Source organism: Rhineura floridana, chromosome 6, assembly GCF_030035675.1.
Source record: "Rhineura floridana isolate rRhiFlo1 chromosome 6, rRhiFlo1.hap2, whole genome shotgun sequence".
Taxonomy (NCBI): domain Eukaryota; kingdom Metazoa; phylum Chordata; class Lepidosauria; order Squamata; family Rhineuridae; genus Rhineura; species Rhineura floridana.
This window is the reverse complement of record NC_084485.1, coordinates 41,169,236-41,197,135: the sequence shown is the minus strand read 5'-3', so window position 1 is coordinate 41,197,135 and position 27,900 is coordinate 41,169,236. Positions and strand designations below refer to the sequence as shown.

General features: G+C 41.5%; 1 protein-coding gene across 21 annotated transcripts in view; it reads right to left on the bottom strand.

The window, feature by feature from the left end:
• PTPRT (protein tyrosine phosphatase receptor type T) overlaps nt 1–27,900 on the bottom strand; it is a 977,341-nt gene that overhangs the window by 128,370 nt on the left and 821,071 nt on the right. For all 21 annotated transcript variants that reach the window (XM_061631522.1, XM_061631524.1, XM_061631514.1 and 18 more), the window contains 2 exons: nt 23,546–23,819; nt 14,736–14,772 (listed from right to left, as the gene is read on the bottom strand). In XM_061631522.1, the coding sequence (XP_061487506.1) occupies nt 14,736–14,772; nt 23,546–23,819 (311 nt within the window). The remainder of the gene's footprint in view (nt 1–14,735; nt 14,773–23,545; nt 23,820–27,900) is intronic.

Genomic DNA, 27,900 nt, shown 5'->3' with positions numbered 1-27,900 from the left:
AGGAAGACTTTGTTGTCTGTATAATGTTCAAACATACTCCTATAGCCAATCTCCCACTTCTCATTGGGGTGATGTCAGAATGGCTCCAGCCCCTCCCCCCATTTCTCATCATTAAAAGTTTATTCTAGGATATTTTCGCTTCCATGATTATGAGTAAACCTGTATTTCCATTATTCAGTTCTGTTATCATGCCAAGTGGGCTGGATGGTATAGAGAATTGTCCACATGGAATTAAACTTAATGACACCACATTAGGCTACTGAAACAGCAAGCTCTTGATGAGTACTTTTATAACAAGTTGGAAAGGCACAACACTGGATTTCAGGAGAAAAGTGCCCTCATAAGCTAAACAGATATGCAGATTTCAGAAAATTTATTTTCCTAAGATGGGGTATCATTCAGTAAGAGTTCTATAAATCATTGTTGCTGCTAATACTTCATCATGGTGACACATGAACTTACACTCAAAACATCTTTTGGAAAGAACAAAAGTGATGCAAGGAAAATATTCATGGATCAAACCTAGGAAGAAATGCAGCAAAGCCATTTGATCATGACAGTACATAATGGAATAAACTTGTCAAAGTGTAAAAAGTGTAAAAAGATAAATTGCAATAATAAATTTGACATGAGATTAGGTCTGTGTTTTAAAGATGCATTATCTACGAAGCTAGAATACATTTTTAAAAACAATGAAGCTGCTCTAAATTAATCTGAAAGAACAAATCCTATTAAATGAGCAACCTTTCTAAAGAACAGGTTTCTGATGTTACAAAGCTATTCAAGTATTGATTAAGGAGGGAGTTCAACCTTTTTTATTCTTTATTTTATAGGCAATTATTGTCTATATTATTGCCATTAGTACATTAAGGTTTATGTGCATTTTTGAGCTTTTGTCTCTGATTTAGTGTGCACTAAGTGTATAGCACATGAACTTTCTGGGTCACTTGGCTTTTCACAAACACTGCCATGTGCACATAGGAAGAATACATGTACAGAGCTGCCCCAAAAGATAAAAGTAAATGGGAAAGACCTTTGAGAACAAGAGCATCAAGACCTAGCTGCTAGTACTATGCATCAAAATTCCCCAGCAGCTATTGCACTGAACAACTATTTGTTCATAAAGCACTAAGAAACATTTCAAGAAATATTTCAAGGAATTCATTAGGTAGCACTTCACTTATCTACCAGAGCCACTGTTGCTGAATATTTTTTTACAGGGATAGCATCTCAACCAAAATGAGTACAAAATTCTTCCCAGTTCTCCTGTCTAGTTCACAGTCAAATAGCACTGTCACATTGCATTCCACAAAAATGGGTTGCAAATTATCAACCACACCACGATTCATCTACCTCCAACTCTTCCAAGGCATGGTGAAATAGTTATTTCTCCCATGCTCTAAGTAGGTTTATTGCTATCACAAGGCACATGGAATGAGGGAAAGAAGAATTACATGTGCTGTCTACACTCTCTATCTACATATTATTAGTTTAATGAATAAATTTCATAGAGTCTACATGCAACACTCATAGGGTTCTTTCCACTGCCTGGGAAAGCACTTTCCAATATTTGCAGGGGAACATAGCAACCTGCCCCGATTCCCCACCCACAGCACATTCAACTTACATGTGAATATAGCTAATATCCCCTAATCAAAATATTTGAATTCTTTCACCACTTCATGTTGTACAACACTATATTCAGCTAATTCAGAAAAAAGAACCTGTGGAATGACACTGTTTCAGAATGGCAGTCAAGACAAAAAAGTCTTGGATTGTGACACTGGGAATCGGCTCTTGAAGATTTCATAGGTAGGGATGGAGTTCAGGTTTCTCACTTTTTTTTTTTAGAGTAAAACAAGAAGCACCAATATGTTCCTCCTTTCACAGTTTTAGAAACTTTAAGATGCAGGTGCTGGAATTAATTTAGAGTTATCTCAACTAGCTGAAAAGTAGCAAATTTCTATAAACTGATTAAATTTGCCATTGTTTTAGAACTCTGGACAGAATGTGGGCTTCATGCCTTTCTCCAGAATTCTAATACAATACTGGCAAGTTTTATGCATTTATATATTTATGAAGTTTTAGCCCTTCAGCAAATCACTCTTATGGTTTCAAGGGCTACCTCACTTGCTTCCATGTTGTGTGACAGCTCAGTATGCATTGCTGTGTGCATAGACGTGGTTGTGGAAATATCTAGGGGAAAACAGTTTTAACAAGATAGTTGTTTGTAAGTGTAAGTGGAAAATTGGACTGCAGATCTGCTGGTATAATATTTCCAAACATTTCAGCAGGTATCCTGAAAGGATATCTTCTAGTACCAACCAATTTCATAAACCACTCCTGACCTTTCCCTCTGCCACTTCTCTGATGTAAAATACATATATAGGAATAGTAGTACCAATGGCTTTCGTGTTTTAATTTTCTACTAGAAACATACCCAGAATTGGAACCAAGGAAAATATGAGTCACCTTCTCTCAGCGTTAGGACTTGAACCATAACTGAAGTTTCAAGGCTAGTTTGGCAATATCAAGTTATCTCCAGACAGTTCTGGGTGTCATTCTAATTGTAGCCATCCAACATCAAGTTATCACTTAAATACTACCTGTAGACATTCAAACTGGATTTGAGATGGCCTAGTACAGAAAGTATTTTAAAATCTCCTGTAAGTAAATCAGGCTGACATCATACTTGTTTCGACATGCAGGCAAAACATGACATGACAATCTTGCAGCTGTCAAAACAGTTTTCATTTTTATGACATTCCCTTTCCTGAACTGATAATCACCTGTGCTCATGAGGCTGGGTGGGTTTCGGGTGGTCACCTGTTGCCTACTTATTACTGCTAAGAACAAGGAAAACGATCCCCAGGCAGCATGCACAAGAGAGAAAAGAAAAAAAGGAAAATAAAAATAAAAATGTGCCACTTAATAAAACTGCATTTTAATTCCAAGAACTTGTACTCAGAAAAAAAAATGAACCTTTAGAGATACGGAACCATTTATGAGCCCTCTGCCTTAGTTTCAATTAGGTGGTGAAATTAATGAAATACGCTCTGAGAACACAGGAGGTAATTGTTTCCCCCTTAACAAGAGAATGCAATTTTCACTAATAAAGTGTCAATACTAACATATATTGTTTGGGGAAAAGGGGGGGGGGAAATCCGTTCATGCCAAAATAACAGCTCAAATTAAAATAAGAACAAAAAACACATATCATTAAGGAAACTAAAGGGGCAAAAACTGATTAAAAATCCTTTTTGAATTAAAATTCTGTGGCAGAGAACTTCAAATTGGGATTTAATTATGGGCTCATTTGAAAGGGGTTCCTATTATATAAATGATATACATTCAGGTTCACAAATAAGTTAATTTTTTTTTCCTCAGTAGACTCCCATCTCCTTCTAATTTAAACACAGCTAGTCTGTTGGTTGATATCAGTTTATGGATGAACAAGGCAAAAGACACAAGGCAGACAATACTGTCAGTAAATAAAAGAAAGAAGGGAAATAGTTTTGTATTTAATGGCAGACTATGTAACTGAAATGTAAAGTAATTATAAAAGAATGGACAAAACACAGATATCGCTAATGTAAACATGCCAATGTTAATGTATATTTGTCTTTTGGAAATAATGGTCACAAGGCCAGAAGGAGGTGCACAAACAGCAGATGCGTGTACTTAGCTTTTACCTTTCAGTTTAGCTCACCGAGAAATGTTTGTGAATAACCTTACCACACAAAAGTAGCTCTTTCCAGCTGTTCTAAAAATGAGACCAGGAAGCATGCAAGAAGTGTCTGCAAAGATGAGCATGTGGGTTCCACCCCCACCATCATTAGGATATCTCACCATGAGTTGGAGAGTGAATATATTAAGGGGAAAGCCTCCTGTACTCATGGAAGTTTCCCACCTGCTTTAGAACCCTGATTTTCCAGAGTTCTAAAATGCATATGGGAGGCTTCCTGCCAACTCATTAACAGTAATTAAAACAGCGAGGGGAGGCAGAGCTAGTGTGCTTAACCCATGACATCCCCACTCCAGTTGGGTGTGTACTGAATGCATATCTAGAATGCCTGAAGAGGTCTACTGAGTTCTCAAAATGATGTACACCACCACCACAACAGATGGAATTTTGGACTGATTTTGTAATTTTCTTTATTATGCCCTTATCAGAGGTGGACTGTAAATTGTGCCTCAGCCCCAGTTTACCACCCATTCACAGGTAACAAATTGGGGCAGGTATGTCAGAGTGCTTCATGTATTCAGTACTCATGGATACCAAATGCCTGAATTGGGAGGGACAAACAGTGGGTGTGGTGGCCAGAGTTCTGCTGCTGCTGTCATACCACCGAAGCCCATGCATTTTTTTAAATAAAAGTAAAAAGAAAGAAAAAGTATTTAAAGGAAATGTAAAAAGGTAATCTCCAGTCCCATGTGCTGAAATGAGCCTCCTTCCCTACCCAAACCCTTTTGGTCCCTTTCACTTTCACTTTGGGGATTCAGCTAAAATGCCACCCCAAGTTTGACTGAATTGCCCAAGTGAAATGAAATGAGCTTGTTCTTACATTCTTTAAAAACTGTTATGGAGTTTCATGTAGGATACCATTAACATATCCGTTATTGATGGCAGGCACCAATTTCAATTTATTATTTGGGCAGGGAGAAAAAGCAACAGGGCCCCCAGTGCTCACAAAGCAGAGTATGCAGGGATATTCCCAATGTATGTAGGAAGGGAAGGGTGAGCAATCATGCAAAGGAAAGGGTGGAGCAAAGCAGATTGGTCAGCCTGCTTTGGACCAAGTAGATCTGTGGTTTTCCAAGGGGAAAGCAGTGGCTCAAGAAACAAGGTGCCATTTCAGTTTCCCAGGCCATCTCCAGCTGAAGTCACAAACACCTCACACAGACAGCAGGTGGCCTGACTATTTCAGAGCACAGAATGAAGAAACTCACTCTAACAGTGCAATCCAAACTCCACTGGGATGAGCAAGTTTGGAATAGGTGGTTCTTGAGTTGGCGCAGCTGAACTGGGGCCGAGCAAGGGTTACACTGACATAACTTCCTCAGCTCAGCTCAGCTCAGCTGGAGATACTTCAGTGTCACAATACAATAAGAGTTCAATAAGACCTGCACTTGCAGCTCGAACTTCCAGGAGGCTGGGAAAGAAGACTTTTCATCATTGTTCTCCACAGCATTTTCCTTTTTGCTGATGTTGGCCTCCTCTGGAGGAAAGAAGAGGGAGCCAGCTGTAGGTCACCTAGTCTGGTGAGCAGGGCTCTTGCCAGTGGGTGGCCAGGTTAGTCCCTGACTGAGGGCCCCGAGGGGTCCCTCCTTAGGGTGGGATGGTGAAGCTGCTGCTTGGCGATCCACTGCAGCATCAGGCACGGCAGCATCGGGTTGCAAGACTCAGTGACCCAACACTGCTGTGGATCACAAAGTGGGAGCTCCCATGGACCCCCATCCCCAATACAGGTGGCAAATAAGTAAATGGTAAATGGTAAATAAGTCTGCCTGCCCCATCTGCCTGTCATATTAGTGACATTTCCCATGTGCTGCATGCGCAGGTCTGCCATCACCCAAGATGGTGGTGATGGTGGTGTCCCTAAGGGGTTGACACCTCCACCACCATCTTGGGTGATGGCAAATGTGTGTGCACAGGGTGCAGCATGTGCGCACAGCTGTGCGAACGCAACAGGTAGGTTGGACAGGTGGGCTTATTTAAGGCCCATGCTACCTGCATCAGGCAAGGGTGTTTGGCCCTACAGTACTCCGGGCCTGGGACAGGCTGGTGCCCAGGGGCCCAGTCAGGCCTGGTGCTGGCCCTGCTAGTGAGATGACCCCTCCCCTATGAACTGTTTTTAAGCCAGGCTACTGAGGCTCCTTGGAGACAGGCACCTGAAGCTCTATGGACTCTTAGCTTTCTTTTTTCTTGCTTTGTACTTAGGTATTTAAATCTAGATCATTTCTTTTGTAATATTGAATATGTTTGTTAGATTGTTGGATTTTGGCCTATTTGAATTTATTATGTTTTGTAAACTGACCTCTCTCCCCTACCCCCAGTGATTTGTATTTTGATATTTTGAATGTTTGTTGGAAGCTGCTTTGGGCACAGCTTGCTGTGGAAAGGCAGCATATAAATAAACTCAAATCAGTATAAATAAACTCATTCAAATTTTCTCAACCTGACTAAGCCAGGGCCATAATGTCTCAGCCAAGGTTCATCTGGTAGAACTTTAAGATGGAAGAACTTATGCTGTGGTAAGTACTCAAAGAGGAGTGGGACAGGGGCAGGGCAAGGAGACACTTGTTCCTGTTCCAAACCTCTTTCAGCTCATTCATGTTACTTGGCAATCCAGTGGAATTTATGCTGGCAAAAAGGGTAGTATAAGTCAAAGTTCTATTTTAGTTTAAAACTCTGTTTTTGCTCTGCCAGGCTCAGGCTGGCTCAGCTGGCAGTAGCCCCATTCATGAACAGAGCTTGGAATAGGGGTAATCTGTGCCATCTTAATTTAAACCAGCATTAAGTCCTCCAGCTTCCTATATTTCGGATTGCTCTATAAGAAACAGAATGCATACAACATGAAGGGGAGAACCTGTGACGAAAAGGACTGTACCTTTTGGAGAACCTTAAAAACTCTAACTACTATGTAATTCCTTTCTGTACTATTCTGTACAAAATCATGTTCCTATCCTGAAAGGGATGAGAAGAAAAGTGGCTTTCAAGACTGTCATGAGAACCATAGTCTAATGGAGCCCCTGTGTAATAACAGCCAATTACACAGTAATCCCTAGAAGGTGAGTCCAGTATCCTTTCCCATTCTGAATTACTTCTATTTCAATTTTCTTTTCTTTTTCCTTTTTTTTAAATGCTGCAAATTCTCCACAGGCTCTGGGATAAGGAAAGAGTTTTATATGAATATGAATTTTATCTAAATACAGCAGGAAGAAGTTATAATGTGGTAATAGGTAACTAGCTTATCAAATTGTTGGCATTGGATAATCATTTTGTCTGATTTGGGGTGGGTCATTTGAGGAAACAAAGAAATGAATTATCCTAGGAAAGATCATCCACATGTGATATTTTAGTTCCCTTGTTCATGGTCAAACATACAAGTGTTGTGACAAATTCATGCAAAGCGAGAGAGGGAAAGACAGGGAGGAAGATTATCATTTAAAATTGCAGATGTGTTTACATGTATACACACACACACCAGTAATGCAAGTAAAAAATATAGCTACCAAAATATAAGACAGAAACACTACCACTTCTGCAGGTTCTAAACCTTTGTCACTCACTCATGAACAGTGTTAAAATGAGTGTTCATAATCAAACCCTGATAACTAGAGTTCTGTCAAATGTTACACAACAACAAACTTGGGGCTGCCACCAACTATACACTTCAGAGGGAGCCACAGTCAATCCCAACTCCCTGACAAGTGTCTATAAGGGCCTATAAGGGATTGCTTCACCAGTCACCTATGAAAGACAGGGAAGCACTCTTGGGATAATCTAATGTTAGATATGTTAGAAGAAGAAGAAGCCATCATGCCTTGGAACCAGGGACGTCACTATCGGGGTGCGGAGGGTGCGGCCCGCACCCGGGTGTCACCATGAGGGGAGTGACACCCAGAGCTGCCCCGCCCCACACCGTTGCCCAGCCAGGCTGCTCCAACTCCTCGGAGGCAGGCAGGTGGGCGGGTGAGACCGGGAGCAGAGTTGGCGGGGCGAGGGAGGCACGCCGGCATTCCCAGGCCTTCTCCGGCTGGGTGCCCCTCTGGCGCACGCCCTCCCAGGGGCATGGACGGGGTGGCTGGCCTCGAGTGCGCGTGTGCACACAAGCCCAGCCACCTCGTCCATGCCCCTGGGAGGGCGCGCACTGGAGGTCTGCACCCCCCCACACTCCCGCTAGTGACACCGCTGCTTAGAACCACTGATAGCCTTATCCTTCATGAAACCATATAACAACTGCTCATGCTCACCTCCTATTTGAAAGATGCCATTAATTTTTTTCTGCTACACCTACATTTTTCTAGTCACAAACAATAGTGAAATCTCTTCCCTTATGCAGGTTATCAGAGACAATTGTATTAAAGATAGAGGTATCCAGATTGCCTATATGTATCCTCATGTATTGAATAATATTTCAGCCCTTTTTGCATATTGCTCATGTGACGAGGATAAGCATGATGACAGGGCAGGAGCTGTGGGGAGGGTGGGAGGGGTGCTGCAGCATATCTGGCCTCCTGGCAGCAGCATTACTGCTACTTGCCAAAATGGGGTGGGGCGGTGGTGAGATCAGAGTGATGTAGGTGCACTGCCACAGCCAATCTGATGCTCTTGCTGGTACACCTGCATCACCCTGACTTCAATTCTAACTTGCCCCTACACCATCCTGGTAAACTGTTGTGGTGCTGCTGCCAGGAAGTGGTGCCCCTCCTTGCTGTGTGCTCCTGTGAGAGGGGCTATGAAGCTGCATATTTTGTCCCATCCCTAAAGTCACATGGCTCTTCGCCCCCCCCACCATCACTGGGTTTGTCATAATGTCTGCAGTAGGGAACCTGTTCTATGTGTGGAGTTCACCTCTGTGATGGAGAACTCTGGGTGATCAGGGCTCTAAATCGGACAGGGAGCCTCTGCAGAAGTTATGATGAAAACGGCAATGGCAGGAGGGGCCATGGAACTTTATGCAAAGCTGTGTCCTCTTGCCCACTGTTTTGTTAACAAACTTCCTCTTTTCGAGCGATGCTTAATTGCTCACCCTGTCATCCGCTCGATAAAACTGGGAGTCGAGACAGGCAGTTTTCCCTCTATGGACACTGTATACTCACTTTGAGAAAAATAGTCCCATCATTGTAAATTCCAGTAGGAAAAAAAAGCACTTGTCTATATAATTTTAATGGCATTATTTTAACTCGCAGTGCTTCTTTAATTTTGAATGTAAGGTCATGATAAAATAAACTCTGTGAAACACATTTTGTTTTTGTTATTGTTAATCCACTCTTAGGAATTAAGGGGACTGATTGACAAAGAATTTGTACAGAGAAAAACAAGGAAGAAGCATGAGCAATATACTAAAGCAGCTCCACAACACAGTAGCAAGCAAGCAAGGAAAATGAACACACAGTTTGTCTGATATACAGGTATGACACAACTCATTCACAGCATCACATATTAACAGGTTTATGATGCCAGCACAAAGACCTCTGCCAGGTTCTGTACTATTTGTTAGGTGCGGAAGAGCTGCTATGTGCTACTACGAGAGATTGGTGAGCTCAAAAAAAGCTCTCTTCCTTTTCGGACATCGTAATATTATCTAAATTGAGTTATTACAGAAGAGAGAAGTATGGACAGGTGAATCAGTTTTTGAAACATTTGATTACTTTTTGATATATTGGAACAATGAATTTCGATATAATGCGCACCCATATAGTTTGTTTATTGTAATATATTTACGTAAATAATTATCTATGAATTTTTCTTTAGCTTTAACTTTATTTTTTAAAAGCTCTCTTTCCCTTTTTAATAGAGAAATGGCCCCAGGTCCTTAAAAAATTGAAGGCCAAAACAAGGTGTTCAGAAACATGTTCCCTCTCATCACTCTCAACTCTCCCCATCCTTAAAAGTTGCCCCCACTGGCCCTAGCCCCCTAAGACACCCTTCCTTACACTTTCTTTCCAGATGTCAGTGGTGGTGAGACAAGCAATAAGAGCATGCAGGAATTTTCCCTGTTTCTTTCTCTTCCTGATATCCTGATTAGCATCGTATCAATGAACAAAGCCAGGTGGCTGATGGGACACAAAGTTCTCAGCCATCAGACTTTGCTTCCAGATGTGAAAAACACTCCTCTCTCACTTCTCCATGCATGCTGCTGATGCTGCTTCTCTTGCTGCCACTTGCGAGGAAAATGAAGAAAAGAGGGAGAGTGTTGCATGGACTGGTGGAAAAAGCCTTTGGGATGGGGAAGACAGGTTGAGGGGAAGAGCTATGAATTCCTGTCTGGTTCTAATTTCAATTTTAGCCAGACAAGAATTTTCCTTCTCCTTTTTGAGGTGGACTTTAGGAGCCTGAAGATCAGACTTCAAGTCCAGCTTGGGAAAACTAGCTACTCCCCTATAATTTTACTTGCAGATCTTAGATGGCTACTTCAATAGCCTATGCAAAAAATATCTTTCTCAATTGGTGCTTTGGGGTTTTCTATTGATTTCAGTGTGTATGTGTGTGTGTGTGAGAGAGAGAGGAACTAGTGCAATAAAAGAGTATTACATTCATATTCATTTTACATGTTACTACTAGAAAAGAGGCAGAAGAAGGCCACTGCCAATTATTGGGATAATCTGATCAGCATCATATCAGAGTAGTGTTTGGGCAAAATGTTGACAACACGAAACTGCTTGCGAGGCAGATATATATGCAGTAGCTTTCAAAAATGTAAATGTACTGCCTTCAAGTCGATTCCGTCTTATGGCAACCCTATGAATAGGGTTTTCATGAGGCTGAGAGGCAGTGACTGGCCCAAGGTCACCCAGTGAGCCTCATGGCTATGTGGGGATTCGAACCCTGGTCTCCCAGGTCATAGTCCAACACCTTGACCACTACACCACATTCAAGGACATGTTTATTAAGGATGTAGAATAGGCTTGCAGAAATATATATATGGGGTGGGGAAGAATAAAATTGGATTTATTAGTGGTTATTAACATAATGCTACAATCTGCATTGTTTTTGGACCAATATTGATTTTCTGTGGTGGGTCAAGGCTGTCATCGGCACTTTAAAAAAAAATGCTCCAGATTTTACCTTATTGACTTTGTAATCAGCTTTCCTCTAAGCTGATGTATTCTTAACTTAACTCAGTGGAACTAGTGCCTACAGCATAAGCATTTTCATTAGCATTTTTTTTTAACAATTATGTTATCTTTTCACTGAGATAAAAACCACAAATCGGCAATTGTGCAGACAATCAGGAATAAAAAAAAATGAGGGATTGGTACTGAAAGCTGGACAGTCAGAATCCAAACGTATAGGAGCCAGTTACTGAACCCCATCCCATCTGTGTTCCTCTTGCAGGGCAGTTAGCTCAGCAAGAGAATTTGACTTCCTAGAGGGGCCAGCCAGGGAACTCAGCAGTTCTTGATTGCAGGCACCTGTGCCTGCCTCTACCACCCGTTCCACTGGGGCTTATAAGGAACGCTGCCTTGGGAAGCAGACCCACAGGCAGGGTTGCTACCAAAGGGGCAACACCAAAGGGAATGGCCACTTTGGTAGTTCCTTTGGTAGCCACTTGGGTAAGGGTACTACACCCCTGTGATTGCTGATTGGGTTGGTTCCTGAATGACAGCCAGGAACGAATAGAAGGGTGTATATGCCTAACTAAGGCTCTTGGTGAGAGGAGTGCTGGGGAATTGTGGACTGATGAGAGCAGGGAACCATTCATGGGCATGTACACAGGATATTTGGAGGGTGGTTAATGGGATCATGAACTTTCCTGTTCAGGATTGAGCAGTTGTCTTGGGAGACAGGGGAAAATCAATAACAGCATCACGTGCCTGGGTCAGAGGAAGCAGGCAGGGGAGATTCGGGAAGGTGCTATTACAGGGTCCTGGGAATGGGGAGGTATGGAATGGGGGGTAGGCAATATCTACCTCTATTATATTTTTGTAAGCATTCACAGGTAATGTGATGCTTACAAGTGAGGCAGACAAGGACAAGCTGCAAGGCCCAGAGCTGAGGTGGGCCTGCACGGTAAGACCCAGAGGGACAGCAGGCCTATGCACCTAGGCCTGGAGCTCAGCCTCACCAGGTAGATGGGAAGCTGGCCAAGAGAGGGTAGGTCTGGTACCCACTGGGGGGGGAGAAAGGGGAGGGGAGTTGTGGCATCCCAGGGGGTGATAAGGAGGGAGAAGGGGAAGGGAGTTCTGGCAAGCCCTTGCATGGTGGGGAGGGAGAAGAGGGAGGGGGGCTCTGGAAAACCCTGGGGTGGAGTGGGGAAAGGGGAAAAGAGCTCTGATGACACCTGAGGGGAAGGGGGAGAGCTATGGTGAAGCATGGGGTGGGGGGCTTTGGTGACCTGGGGGAAGGAGGTTAGCAATGGGAGGCAGGGTTGGTGATGAACTGAGCAGGGGCTGAGTCCCTAGTTATCTTAAAAGACTGGGGAGTAACACCTTTTGCCCCGCTCAACTTCCCCCATCAGAGATGTTGGCTAGAGCACAGGTGGCTCAGGTTCCTGTGCAAATCTGATTGAAGAGAACATATTTCTCAGCCTCTATTGCATCCTCAGTGAATTGCCCAGCAGAATTGTTTAGAGTGGTAAACCAGCTGGTCCAGACCAAGGAGGGATCATCTACAACAGACCACTCAATTGCCTGTTGTGAGAGATTTGCAAATCATTTTGAGGGAAAAATTACCCAAATTCATGCTGAGCTTGATGCCACAATTGGTTCAGGCTTGTAGGAGGTGCCTAAAGTACTGTTGAATTATATAAATTAAATTTATTACATATTATTACATATTTTACATGTTTCCACACACAAACACTTTTTTTGGTGCCCCCCTGAACTTTGAGGCTGGCTATGGGCATGAAGCCAATTGTGTGCCCTCGTGATCCCTGCCCATGATGGCTGGCAAAATCTAATAAGAAGGGATTGACTGGATGGGTCCAGGGTGCAGTCTGCCAATAACAGGAAGGAGTTATGCCCAGTGCCTTGAAAGAGGCAGTGGTGCAAACCCTCTTAAAGAGGTCCTCCCTGGAGCCAGAGGTTTTAGAAAACTACTGTCCAGTCTCTACTATTCCCTTCCTGGGCAAGGTGATCAAGAGGGTGCTGGCTGGCCAGGTGAAGGCATGACTGGAGGACGCACATTATCTAGATCCATTCCAGTCTGGCTTCTGGAATGATTTTGGCACATAAATAGCCTTGGTTGTCCTGATTGATGACCTTTATTGGGAGAGAGATGGGGGCAATGAAACCCTGTTGGTTCTCCTTGATCTCTCAGCAGCTTTTGACACCATTGACCATGGTTTCCTTCCTTCCTTCACTGATGACACACAGCTCTATCTCTCCATTCCATCTAAATAAGGAGAGGCTGTGAAGGTGTTGGACAGGTGTCTGGAGACAGTGATGGACTAGATGGGAGCCAACAAACTGATACTGATTCCTGATAAGGCAGAAGTGCTGTGGGTGGGTGGGTGATTCCTGTGTCCAGGAATCAGGTGTATGACCTGTTCTGGGAGAGGTTTTATCCCCCCTGAAGGAATAGGTTTGTAGTCTGGGAGTACTCCTGGATTCCAACTTGTCACTAGAGTCCCAAGTCGTTCTGTGGCTAGTAGTGCTTAGGCTAATTCACCAACTATGACAGTTCCTAGTCTGAGATAGCCTGGCCTCAGTTGTTGATGCTCTGGTGACTTTCCATCTGGACTACTGTAATGTGCTCTATGTGGGGCTGCCCTTGAAGATGATCCAGAGCCTGCAGCTAGTGCAGAATGCACCTGCAAGGCTGGTAAGTGAGGCAGCCTGATGGGATTATGTGTCATCAGTCCTGAAAGTGCTACACTGGCTGCCAGTGCCCAATTCAAGGTGTTAGTACTAGCATATAAAGCCCTAAATGGCTTGTGACCCAAGTATCTAAAAGAGCATTTTCCCCAGTATCAACTATCTCTGACCCTACAGCTGAGGCCTTGCTGGAGTTGCTGCCATCAAGTGCTGCCTGGTTGGCCATGCCCAGTGACAGGGCCTTTTCAGTGGTGGCTCCCCATTTGTGGAATGCCCTCCCCATTGAGGTGTGTTTGTCTCCATCACTATTAACTTTCAGGATGAATTTGAAAATATTTCTCTACCCAGGCATTTGATGGATGAAGAGGACTGATCCTGCCAACCTGGACATCACTAACGAAAGACTGTTTTTAAGTTGTGTTTTAGAATATTTTAACTGTGTTTTATAAAACGTTTAACCATGTTTTAGAATGTTTTCAATTGTAATTGTGCTTTGCAATGATTTTAACTATTGTTAGTATTTTTTTTCTTTTTAAGTGGTTTTGTTTCTGTTTGCCGCCCTAGGCTACTTCGGGAAGAAGAGCAGGATATAAATTCTAATAATAATATATTAGAATGCCTATAATACAGGAGTCACAACCCTGTCATATAGACTGAGGGGTGTCGAATGCATTATTTTAACAATTCATTGCCATTTCACTTGAATCAAGCTAGACGCTAGTATGTGGCCAGTGGTTTGATTCCTCATCTCATATTAGTGTTAATCTGAAGTCCTTCTTGTCAAGGTCACTGGAGATAAAGTAGCAACAACTATCAACCAATAGGAAGAAAAGGTGCATGGCTATGTTTAAACTTTGCCAATCTGAATATCCCATCCTGACTTCCCATACCAGTAATGAAGACGAAGAACTCTGCCTGGGATATTATATTCTCACAAGGATAATAAAGACTGTGTAAAGGAAGCTAGAGAGAGACCAAAGATAAACTTTGGGGAATTAAAACCACCACCACCACTCATGGACTATCTGACTTAAACAAATAAATGTAGATCTCACCCCATATGCCACACATGTATAACTCTCTTTTCCTGAATGTACCACATATGGTTTAAATGACAAGAGTAATTCCACCACAGGAGAACTATAACCTGTCCTTTGGCATCTTAAAGATAAGATGGTAGCTGTATTTTCTATCACAACAAAAATAGTTTCCTGCTTAGAAACAGGAGAAAAAAAAGATCTTCAACATACCTTTTGTTGCCAGCCGGACACAGTTGATTTTGGTCTCCTGTAAATGACAGAACATGGAAGAGTATGAGGTGCAACTGTTTCTCTGCTTATGAACAGTTTAAGTAGTAGCATGTTCTTGAGCCGCAATGAGGCACACAAAACCTTTCTGAACTACAGGTTGAATGTTTAGCATAATAAACGAACAACTGTCGTGCAGAATTCAGATGTTGTGCCTCTGTTGAAGGGATATAATAATAATAATAATAATAAATTTAATTTCTTCGTCGCCTATCTGGCCAATGGCCACTCTAGGCGACTTACAAAATTATTAAAATACAATTAATAAAATACAGTAATACAATAAAAACAATAGATCTACAACAACAATATTAAAACTGGGTAGGAGGCATTACAATTATATCGATTAACCCTCCCCGGATACCCCGAAGGCCTGCTGAAAAAGCCAGGTCTTTAAGGCTTTCCGAAATACATTTAGGGAAGAGGCATGCTGGAGATCTTGTGGGAGGGAGTTCCAAAGAGTGGGGGCCGCCACTGAGAATGCCCTCTCTCTTGTACCCGCCAATCTGGCTGTTTTTGTTGGCGGGATTGAGAGAAGGCCCTGTGTGGCCGATCTTGTCGGGCGGCATAATTGGTGGCGTTGAAGGCGCTCTGTGAGATAAACTGGGCTGAAACCGTATAGGGATTTAAAGGTCAATACCAACACCTTGAACTGGGCTCGGAAAACAACTGGAAGCCAGTGTAGGTCGAACAACACTGGTGTGATGTGATCTCGGTGGCGACTATTCGTAAGTAGTCGAGCCGCCGCATTTTGTATCACACAGCCTTATCACTGCAGTTGAAACAGCAGCATTTCATACCTGAAAAATATGACAGTGTCCACTAATTTGATAACATCCATAGCTACTGCAGTCACCGTGTGGAATATGGCTTTAAGTATCATGTCAATTGATGGGTGCCTGTTCACATACCAATTGTTCTGAAAACGATGCTTCTGAATAACTCATCAAATATTTATCGGAAAAGTAGGAATAAGCACTTACCAGATTCACATTAAAAAGCCAAAACAGTCTATTAAAACGTTCACTGCCAGACACATGAAAGCAATAGTATCTTATTAGCATGGATGATGTTTTCCAGATACTATCAGAAACAGACAAAAGTCTCCCCTTAGTATCCATATTCTTCAATGATTTATGTACCAGCATGAGCTGTTTTTCAACCAGGAACTTACCATTCCTTTACTACTCTAATCCAAAAGACTCTGTGTATTCATATGTTACAGAAATATTGGGTGTTTATGTTTTATTGTACCATTTATGAACAAAATAAAGTATATAACTTTCTTTCAAAAATAATGAGTTGTGTCCACTGCTGCTGTTCCAATTGCATCACAGACTTCTAACTGTTAAACTGCAGAAGATGAAGGTCAGAGAATGGGGCAAGGTCGGTAATAGGATTACAGGTACTCTGTGAACATGGCTGGTTTTTAATGAATTTCAACAGATTATGAGAACTCTGACAGAAACAAGTCCAAAAGAGTTCTGGTTCCCCCCCCCTCTTTTTAGACTTTGAACTCTCTATTCTCTCTGACTCTTTTGTGTATCACCATGAAAATTTAGAGGGTTGTTAAGCAAGCATTTTTGAATTCAGGACTATAAGTTTTGTAAGGTTTTGTTTGGAAATGAGCTTATGGGAAGCATCAGAATAGGATGGGGTTATTTTCAATTTAACATTGTGGAATGTGAAAAATCCATGGTGGCTATAGTATACAGCCACTCTCACGGCTGTATAATATATATTTACACGTAGCCATGACCCCCCCCCCAATATACTAACATGCAAAATCAGTAATATTTATTTATTTCTAGACATTCTACTGGAATATTCAAAATGGTTCATTACAGAAGGTTAAGGAATTATAACACAACTGTTCCCTGTTTTCTCCGAAGAGTGCTTCTGAGTGTGTATGTGTGTTTGCATGTTCGTGTGCACGCGTAGATTTAAGCAGTCCTGTATGCAGAGTAAGGAAGTCCACTATTCATATGTAATGAAACTCAAATGACCTACTTTGAATGGATTCTTAAGATTATTGGACATTTCCAGATTGCTGGAATCTTGATGATTCAAAGCAAGAATCAAAGTTTTCTATGCAAGACTAGGATCAGTGATAAAATACATACAGAGGAGGAAAGGCAAGTTTATATTCCAAAGTTCAGAGACTGGACAAATCCACTGAAGTTGTCCATGGGGAGCTGACAGAATGGACAGATGGGAGTAAAAGAGAGTGCTGGAAGTAAATAGCCAAAAATAATTGTTCAGCCCAATCCAAAATATTTCAAAGGCTTTCCTAACAAGCCATGTTATGGCTAGCCACCAAAAAGCTAGTAACAAGACAGGTAGGCAGACCACTTTGGGAATATGTTCCATAACTTAGAAGGTGCAGTGAAAAAGGCCCTGCCATGCCTTTCATTCATCTGCCACTCTTGAGATGGCAGGGTGAAGGAAAAGGCAGCAGGTCCTCAGTTACCGGATGAAGCATCTGGCCAGATTTGAATGGTATAAGGCAGTCTTTAATCTTAGAGGGAACTAGGTAGGATTTAGGAATACAGGCTGGAGTGGACAGGAACCAAATGCATAAACTCACTGCAAGCATGTTGCCCACACAGCAAGTCCTTAAGAGAAAATTATATTTACATTAGGGATGGAAGGAACAGTCAAGTTTGGTTCTCAGTTTATCATTTTTTTCCAGTCTTAAATTCGGTTCTCCACATTTCTGCAGCAACCTGCATTTTTTAAAAAAAAATCTTCATGAAAATTCTCCAACATTTTAATGCGATTTTCTTCTACTAAACACATTCTTTTCTGTGGTTTTGACTAATATACACATTTTTGCAAACAATTCATCTGAATGTAATGCATTTTTGTATGTTATTTTCACCAATATGTTCATTTTTATGCACACTTTCCCCTAATATATGCATTATTGCAAACATTGCTAAGTTGGAGAAATACATCACAATAAGTGAGAATTTTGAAGGATGGGTGTGTTTTGGTTCTCAAGTTGTTTTGGAAAGTGTGGATTTGATAAATTCAGCTTTAAAAGTGAGCTGACTTGAATTTCTCACCCATCCCTAATTTACATGTGGAAATATCAAAGAGTCTCTCCTCCCCCCCCCAACAACACTGGGGATGGAGAGTGGGAACAGAAGTGCAACTAGGTTTGAGAGTGCCCTGAGCTAGGTGCCCTGAGTCCGTGTTGCACGAGATGTGGGCACACAGCTGCTTTCCCCCCCCTCCCCTTGACACCACTGCTTCACTTTCTCTCTTCTCCCCACCACCTTGACTGGTCTACTGCAGGGGTGAAAAACACAATTCCCACCCATCACAGGCCACCCACCTGTCAATCATCTGATGTCAGCTAACCCAGTGAGCATTTTTCCTTTGCAGGTGAGGTTTGAATTGACACAGGAGCATCCTTTGCATCGCTAGCTTGAATTTGATGTTTCAAAGCAAGAATCGAGAGTGCACTAAGAATGCACTCCCAATTTTTCCTGCATTTTAGCTGCAGCTTGAAGCATCAAGCCACGGCGTGGAGTTTCCTGCACCTGATGACATAGAGGATGTCAGGCATGGAAAAGGTGGGTGTGGTTTGCCCAAAATGGCCTGAGACCTGGTGGGACTAATTAGGCCCATGGGCCAGTAAGTCTCCACCCCTGGTCTATTGCTTTCTCCCCACTGCAAGAAGCAGTCCTAAGACCACACTTTCTCCTTCCCAGTTTACCTGAGAGGAAGGGAATTATCTCTTCTCCTTCCATCCTTCCTTTAAAACACACACACATTTTTTATTTTACAGACATTGGGCAACATGTGCTGCACAGTGAAGTCCCAGCTGCGCCTGCCATCTTCATTTCCTCGAAATACTTTTGGACAGCTTTGCTGTGTAGAGCACAACTGCACAGCCTTTGTAAAAAGTTTCTTTAAAAGGAAAGAAAAGGGATGTTGCACAGAATGATGTCACTCCCCCTTCACATGCTGGATACTGGTGCAGGGCTAATTTGCTGCCATCCCTATCATTTGACACTATTTGCAGGGCTTGTTTGGAGGTTTCTGCCATACGGCCCCGAAACTCAGTGAGAGGAGATCAAAAGGTCCTGAGGAAGTACGTCCATTGTGGGAGATGGGGCTGTCCAGGCAAGGAGCCAGGCTACACCTACAGCAAGCCCTGATTTCAGACCCAAGACCCCTGACATATATTTAGATTATGCTTACTCCCTGCCTTGATTCTGGATCTGCAGAAAACTTATTATCCACCCCATCAACAGCAAATGTGTGCTACCACCAGTGTTCAGAATCTTTCTTTCTCCCTCTGAATTATTTATTGATACAGATCACACCCATACTGCACATGATCATGTTGCACATCATAAAATGTCTTTGTGGTTCTGTAAAATTACTCTGTCAGGCAGTAATATTCTTCGGGCTTTTCTTTCCACTTATGTTTTGATACTGTCATGTACAGGTCTCTGGTGGAATTAATGTTGCATAAATTACCGTATGTAGCAGGGGCCCATTCACTTGGTACACTTTGTGCGCACTTTGCAAGCATCAGCATGGCATTGCAGTGTGGAACTTCTCATCATATCTGAATATTTTAAAGGACTAAAATATTGTTCAGTTTCCATAACACCTCGTTCTGGCAAGTATGTTCTCTATGGGCTAAAGTAGCAATTTTTTTTTTTACTATGGCTGCATTCAGACATGGGACTTATTGCATTGGTTTAATGGATTAAAATGGTAGCACTTCTGTCCCAATTTCTAAAATTCCTTTCACGTTGTAGTACCTGTTGCATTAAGGAATCGTGGCTTTTTCAGCCAATATACCAACATTTCACACAACTATCTTTCACACTGTTGCAACAAACAGCACTTTGTTGTCATCCCTAACCCATTATTCACATGCAAACTGTAGTTCCCCATAATTCACTGCTCAAGTTAGTGTTTGGACAGAGGTGTGTACGGTAAAAGGAGGAAAGGAATGCTACTATCTGTGCCTATACCGAATACCGGTACAATTTTGGTCAGGTTAAAAAACAAAAGGTGTGCACCTAAAGGGCAGGAATGCATTGCATGCCTGCATGCCTGTCATGTGAGCAGCTAGTACAAAGCTCCTGTGATCTTCCAGGTTTGCAAACGGATTATTTCTGGTATTATTTGTCATGAAAATTAGCACTAATCTTCCACTATATTCCAATAGATTTCAGGACCTAGATTTTACGTCATGTGAAAGGTCAAATATAATATGCAATTACTAGGTAAGAAATCATCGGAATAATGGAATAAAGTGCAGTGTGAAAAGCCTGCATCTCAAGGCATGGATTCTTACAGTTTCTCCCCCTAAAGCACATCTTGTGCAAGGTTTAGGAATATTTTAGATCTCTACACTAGGAATCAGCAACTGAAAGACTTCAGACTAATGTATCGCTCTCAGAGGTAAGGGATAATAGCTAACCCTCCAACAGAAAAGCCCCTGAGAAAGGTCTGTCCTAGATGAAACACAGAGGACATTAAGAAAACATACAATAGTCTGCAGCATCTTGAGGCTGGTTCTTCTTATTTGTCTTTTCCATTGGATGCCTTCCATCTCTGTGGGGGTGGTGGTCATGTATATGGTCATGTAACCCACCAATAGGAAACCAAAGGGCAAAGAGGGTTGTGGAATAGTGGAATATCTGGTAAAATGTCCTGGCAGGACACTTTGGGTGCTCAGTGCAAGAGCCCTAACCCCCTGTCTCTACTCTTAAAGTGGCCATTGAGGAAGTCTAGTCGCTGATCAGGCTCCTACACCCTACATCAGGGGTAAAATGGAAATGGACTGCCTTCAAGTCGATTCCGACTTATGGCGACCCTATGAATAGAGTGTTCATGGTAAGCGGTATTCAGAAGTGGTTTACCATTGCCTTCCTCTGAGGCTGAGAGGCAGTGACTGGCCCAAGGTCACCCAGTAGCCAATAGGAAATTTAAAAAGTGTGCAAACATAGGTTTAGGTAAGCCCTGTGAGCTGCTGAAATGGGTTGTGCCTGTCAAGTATCAATTACAGCCAATGAAGTTCTGTTATATGGCCAATTTGGAGTATGTCTGCTTGTCATGTGATTCTTTCCTATACAGGTCAAGGTTTGGATAACAATGATTTCAACATCATTTCTAAGCACATCCAATTTATGTTTTACCCTAAAACTTTGCTAAAATTTCCTTTGAAATAAATTTACTGAGCATAGTCAAAAAGCTACTAGATTAAAAAGCAATAAACAGGGCAGGATCTTTGCAATGATGCAGCTTCATTCTGTAGCAGAGTGAGTTCAGCTCCAAGCTCTCATAGTCTCTGCTACCATTAGCTGTAGTGTTGCATTGAAAAATAGCGTAATTAATTGCCAGTTATATAAAAAGTGTGGCAAATTGCAACTTGTTTAGATCATGAGCTTCCTTTCCTTTTGTTACGCAACACTGTGTGTGTCTGTGTGTGTGTAGGACAGATGCTCATTTGAGTTCTTATTGTGGGGTGTCACAGGGGAGCTGGATTATCTGGTGTTTGTTCCAGAAGGTAATCTAAATAGAACATGTGTGAAACAGAATATTCTTTGGCTTTGTTATTCAAATCACCTGCTTTCTGAATGGTGTGAAATTTGTTCCATGGGCTTGCTAAAAGCCAGATGCTTAACTGAAATAAGTCAGAGTTTGATATAAAGGAAAAGCAACAAAACAAAATGCTAAACCAAGCTTCATACTTGTTGGAGAAGGAGAAATATGATCAATTCTTTCCCCCAAACAGTCACATTCTCTCATATTAATTTCCCACCCAGATCCACAGCACCCTCACATATATACCAAATGCAGACAATGCAGCTTGGCAAAACCATGGTAACTTTTCTACATTCGTCTCTTCATTCATTCTTGTTTAAAACTAAACTGGATGATATATAATTGCTCAAAACATACCCAAAAGGCCAAGATACACACTGGCACATGGATTGTCATGGTGGATATAGATTTAATTGCTGCAGAATATTACTTCATATTAGAAGTGTAGGCTTTACTTTCAAACAATCTTCCTGAAACAGGAAGATGTGAACTGCAGCCTCATGGTGTATGATTCAATAGGTAATAGCGTGGATGTCAACTGTATGAACTGCTACTCCTTTCTTGTTCTGGGGTCTAAATCAACTGTTGCTGAGAAAATAATGATAAGCTACCCTAAATCAACTGTCATCATATGCAAACCTTTCTTGCCTCGGAAGAATATAGGAACCAATGACCTGAATGGAACCCTGGCCATTCCTGGATGGGACATAGAAGCAAGTGGGGAATAGGAGCTGGGGGGGGGATCTCAGGAGAAACTCAAGGACAACCTCCAGTGAGGGTAAAACTCTGGAGCAGAAACCAAATGTTAGAAACAAGCCCACGAGAAGGGCTTCCATTTCTACCAGATTCTGTTGCTGAGAAAACCATAACAAACCAACCTATTCTTTGCAATCATATTATCTATGTATATGGCATATTATATTGAATTTGAATAAATAAAATTTTCATTCCTCAGTAACTACTCCATAAAGGGATACTAGCTAGACACGTGTGTGTGTGTGTGTGTATGCATGTGTATATGACATGTGTATATCTATGTATATGACAATGTATTTTATTGTAGTTTGCATTGTGCCACCATTTGATAGAAAGAAGGAACTCAAATGTAAGAAATAAATAATTTAGTAAGACACACATCCACAAGGGAAGGTTAAGTCTAATTTTCAGGATGATACACCAAACCAAACAGCCATGTCTCTGTATAGAGGCATCAGAAATCTAAATTAAATGAACAATATCACTGAGGGCTGAGGTAGGAAACATACTCAGCATATAGTGTACCAACATAAATAATAGAGGGTTCCACTGAGGTCACATACTTTTATTTAGCATAATTATAGAAGTGCATATAATTGTTCAAATGAACAGTTATAGACACATTCTATCATAAACCCCTTGCTAGCAATAATTGGCTGGCACCTTGCACTCTTGCTACAGTAGAGATGTTGGAGAATTCCATCAAAATGGAAAGTGGTACTGGAAATTGCATCAGTTTGCATGTCCAACTGCAAGCTGGAATGCAAATCAGGCAGGCAAATGCAATCAGTATTCACTGTCATTATTTTTTCAGTTTACAATTGGGGCTGTCACTATTTTTTAGTACCTTATTGATTATGTCCCCCAATTGAATTATGTGGAATCACATATCAACAGTGTAATCAATTACATTATTAAATTTGTCCACCATGAACAGCGAGCTAAATAACACTGTTTTTGCAGAGAATGAACTGCAGCGAAAAGGAAATGGTGCAACATACTTCAGATACAGGGTGGAAAGGAAAACAATGTCTTTTCACATCCATGTGCTATAGTTATCTTAATATGAAATCTTCCACTGTAACATTTTCTAGAAGGATAACTATTTTAGTCTGTTGTAGCAAAAAACAACAGTGGCACCTTAAAAATTAATAAGGCTATTTTGGCAGAGGCCTTTCATCCACTGCATCAGATGTATGAAGTATAACCCTAAACTGGCAGGCATAAATTTAAGGTCCCCAAAAACTCTGTTATTTTAATAATGAAACAACACTTGAGAAATATTGACATGGGGTTTTAGAACTCAAGAGCATCTATTTTTAACAAAATGTTGAACTGAAGTTCTTCCAACCAAGCCAGAGATCACAATTACAAGGATGCCTAAGCCAGAAAGTTAAACTTGTTCTTGCTACACTTACCCCATTTGCTTTACTGAGGGCCTGAAAATAAATGCTGTAGCTTTTTAGTGGTGAAAGTGGAGCATTCCAGTAGCCATTATACGTTTTGTTGTCTCCCACTGTGAAGGGCTGTGTGACAGGAAGGTTGACTGGTTTCAACTCTGCTGCAAAGTAATGCGGAGTGTCAAAATTTGAAGCATTTTTGTAGCTCACTGGAACAGAGAAGCACTCGATAATGTCTGCAGCTCTTCGTGACTTCTGTGGCCTCTCTTCTTTCACAACAAGCTGATACACACTGAAAGAGAAACAGCAAAAAAATTCAACTGGTTGAGGATAAATTGACCCTGTAAGTAAGCAAAGCAAAAGTTACATCAAAAAAACAAGAAACTCTGATCCAGGAGAACACTTAATGATCCAGTAAACAAATTTTAAAAGCACAAGAAATTAAAATAATAAGGCTGCAGCCATCACAGCCTTTCCCAACCTTTGGATCCCCAGATGTTGTTGGCCTACAGTGCCATCAGGTCCAGCCAGCATGGCGAATGGTCAGGAATGATGGGAACTGAGGTCCAGCAACATCTGGACACCCAAAGGTTGGGAAAGGCGGAAGAGGAACCTCAAAACAAATGGAAGCAAGACTGAATAGTTAATGTTAAAAGAATTCATTCAGATAGCACAAGAAGGAGGCCCGTAGCTCAGTGACGGGGTATCTGCTTTGCATGCAGAAGGTCCCAGATTCAGTCTTCGGCATCTCTAGGTAGAAACAAGCAGAATGTCTCCTGCCTCAAACCTTGGAGAGCTGCCACTTGTCAGTTTAGACTGTACTGAACTAGTTGGACCATTTGTCTGACTTGGTATATGGCAGCTTCCTGTATTCCTAAGAGCATAAGAGAAAAAACAAGGATCACAGGGCAAATGGTTATAATATGGTCAATGTAGCACTGTGAGCAAGAGTCCTCTGGTTCCTCATACCAAAAAGCTGAGCAAATTCCAGAAATATTCACTAGAGACTAGAAATGAAGTAATTTCTAACCAGTCAGGAGTTGGAATGTGTGTGTGTGGAGATTTCTCAAGTGTGTGTGTGTGTTTCCTCTCACATAATTTGTTTCTCTCCACTAATCCTGATAGTACACAAAACCTGCTGCAGCCTCTGGAATCTTAGAGATCCTTCAAAACTTGTTGCTGATCTCATACGTGATAGGGGATAATATAAACACCAATCTCTGTTTTGTTTCCCCCAATACCAGCCAGAACAATTGTATGCAGGGTGATGCAGCTTTGAATTTTGTTTTATGTTGCTTTTCCCTTTTTCACTAAAGGCACTTGCAAAATAATAATGCCTGACACTTGTACAATAAGCAACCATTACTCCTTACAGAAGAAGCAAGGAAGAAAGGTAAAAGAGAAACTAAACTCAGGAAGAGCACTTAGCTTTCTGGGCCTAGATACATTAACCATTTAGGTGCAATCCAAGCCAATACACACTTACCTGGGAGTACGTTGAACCCAATGGAGCTTACTTCTGAATAGACATGCACTGGATTGCAGCCTTAGTGGCTTTTTCTCTCAGTACAGTGGATACTAATTAAAGACTTTTGCTTATTCCAAGAATAGGGATGGGTACAAAATGAAAAATTCAGAGAAGAAGGGCAAAAGGGCAAAAACTGATTCAAGCTTGCTTCCATAACCCAGGTCCAAGGCATGAATCACAAGAGAAGCATAGATAGTAGGGTTGCAAAGTGTCTGGTTTTCACCTGGAGATTTTGGATTTTTGGGGTCTTCTCCAGGTGTCTGGGTGAGTCATCTTAATCTCTGGTCTCTCCGCTTTCATTTTTTCTTTTTAAAAAAAGTAAGTTTCTAGGTGGTTTGGTTCACAAAATTATACCAAAACATCAGGGCCCCCCACAAATTCTGTGAAATGATCTCCTAGCTGGCTACTCTAACCCCACCCTTTCAGGTTTGTAGCCAATAGTGAAGTCAGGGTTGTGAATGACAAGGGATTTCTGGGCCTCCAGGCAGTACCTAGACTCCATTGCAAAGGTAGAAAACTGTTATTTTTTCCTGCATAATCTGAAAATATCATGAACTGAATAAGTTTATAGCTTTCAGAGTTTTTCCTCTCTTTTGTGCAGGAGTCAAACAAGTTTAAATTTTCCTGGGTTGTGGAAGAGGGGAGTGTTTTGAAAACCTTCCCAATATGAAGCTTTAATCCAATACTTTCTGTACTGAGAGTAAAGCTGCAATGCTAATCCCACATACCCAGAGTAAACCCCACTGAATTCAATAGGACTGACTTTTGAGTAGACATGGTTAGGATTGTTCTGTAAATTGATGGGACTTTTGAGTGAACATAGCAAAGAAATGTGTTTGTGTTCTAAATCTTTCTCTTCCACTCCAATCCTATTTTTTAAAGCAATTAGGCAGGGTTTACATAGATATCACTGGTTCTATTAGCAGGAAACTAACACTGGTTTTATTTAAAAAAATGTTCTGCAATGACGAACTGGTTTTGACAATAAACTATTATATGGTGTCTATGTATTTTTACATCTCCAGTTTGTGTGTGTATATGGAATCCTCCCAACAAACCTGTGAGGTAGGAATGCCAATGGGAGATCAAGGCAGCTCACAACAAGAAATAAATCCCTTTAAAATCCAATAACCATAAAAAGTATAAACAGTTACAAAACAGCTTAAAGTGGTATGATTCTGAATTTTGGGTTGGGTGAGTGTTCCTTATCACTTGAGGCTACAGTTCTGTGCACGCTTCCCTGTTTGAGTAAGCCCCATTGAATACATTGGGATTGCTTCTGAGTAAGCAAACATAGGATTGCACTACAAATATCTTTACAGGTTGTGTAAATAATAAACATCTTTGACAGTCAGGCTTATATAAATATTTCTTCATACTATGTCCCAATAAGTGTTTGATTTCACACTATCGTTGTACATTATTATTTCCTCTACATTTTAAGTGTGTCCTTTCTTGGGGTGTTCATGGTTCCCCTCCATTGACTTCATCCTCATTAGGCTGAGACATGGTGAGTAGCCCATAGTCACCCAGTAAACTTTATAGCTCATTTTTATTTATTTTTTAAAAATAATTAAAACAATATACATACAGGCAAAATTTATTAAGTAGATCCACACAATACATTTAAAGAACATCCAACTCACATTTAAAGCACATGACTTCCCCTAAAGAATCCTGGGAAGTGTAGTTTCCCCCTCATAGTTATTGTTCCCACCACCCTTAACAAACTCCAGTTCCCATAATTGTGTGGTGGGATTCATGTGCTTCAAAGAAGGATGGAGTAGAGATGTGATGGAAGGGTTGCCATCACTCATCAAGCCCACCGACAGGTATCCCTTTCTCCTCATCCATGTGGGAACAAATGATACTGCCAAATGGAGCTATGAAGAAATCACATCAGACTTTGAAGCTCTGGGAAGGAAGGACTTTGGGGGCCCAGATAGTTTTTTCATCCATCCTTCCAGTACTTAGAAGAGGAGTAGAAAGGGAAGGAAAAATACTCTGTGTGAATGAATGGCTATAAAGGTGGGACCAGCATGAGAGATTTGGATTCTGGGGTCACAGGCTATGCTTCCTGGAAGATGGACTGCTGGCAAGTGATGGGTTGCATCTCACAAGGACTGGGAAGAATGTGTTTGGCCACAGCATGGAGAAGTTCATCAGGAGGGCTTTAAACTGAATCCTATGGGGGAGGGAGACGTAAACTTGGTGGTAACGACTGATGAAGGCTCATGCACAGTAATGGGAACAGAGCATGGTGCAGAGAGCATATTACCTCTGTGCTTTATCGACTCCACTGGCTCTCAGTGTTTCCAGGCCCAATTCAAAGTGCTGGTTCTGACCTTTAAAGTCCTAAATGGCCTTGGACCAATGTACCTGAGGGATTGCTTATGTCCATATGTACCTGCCTGGGATTTAAGATCATCTGCCTCTGGTCTCCTCTGCGTGCCTGGAGTGAAAGATGTTTTAAATTGTTTTTATATTGTTATAAATTTTAAAATTGTGTTTTAAATTGTTTTTAAAATATGTGTTTTAAATTGTATATTTGTTTTAATGTTTTTGATTGCTGTAAACCGCCCAGAGAGCTTCGGCTATGGGGCGGTATACAAGTGCAATAAATAAATAAATAAATAAATAAATATGTTAGATTTACAGGCACGCGGGAGAGAGCTTTCTCAGCTGTGGCCCCCAAGCTTTGGAATACTCTACCCCAAGATGTTCGCTCTGTTCCCTCCCTGTTAGTTTTCCGGAGACTTCTGAAAATGATCTTGTTCCAGAGAGCCTTTGGGAGGGACTGAAGGTAGAGCCTGACACTGATTTCATGCCTTCTACGTTAAATTTT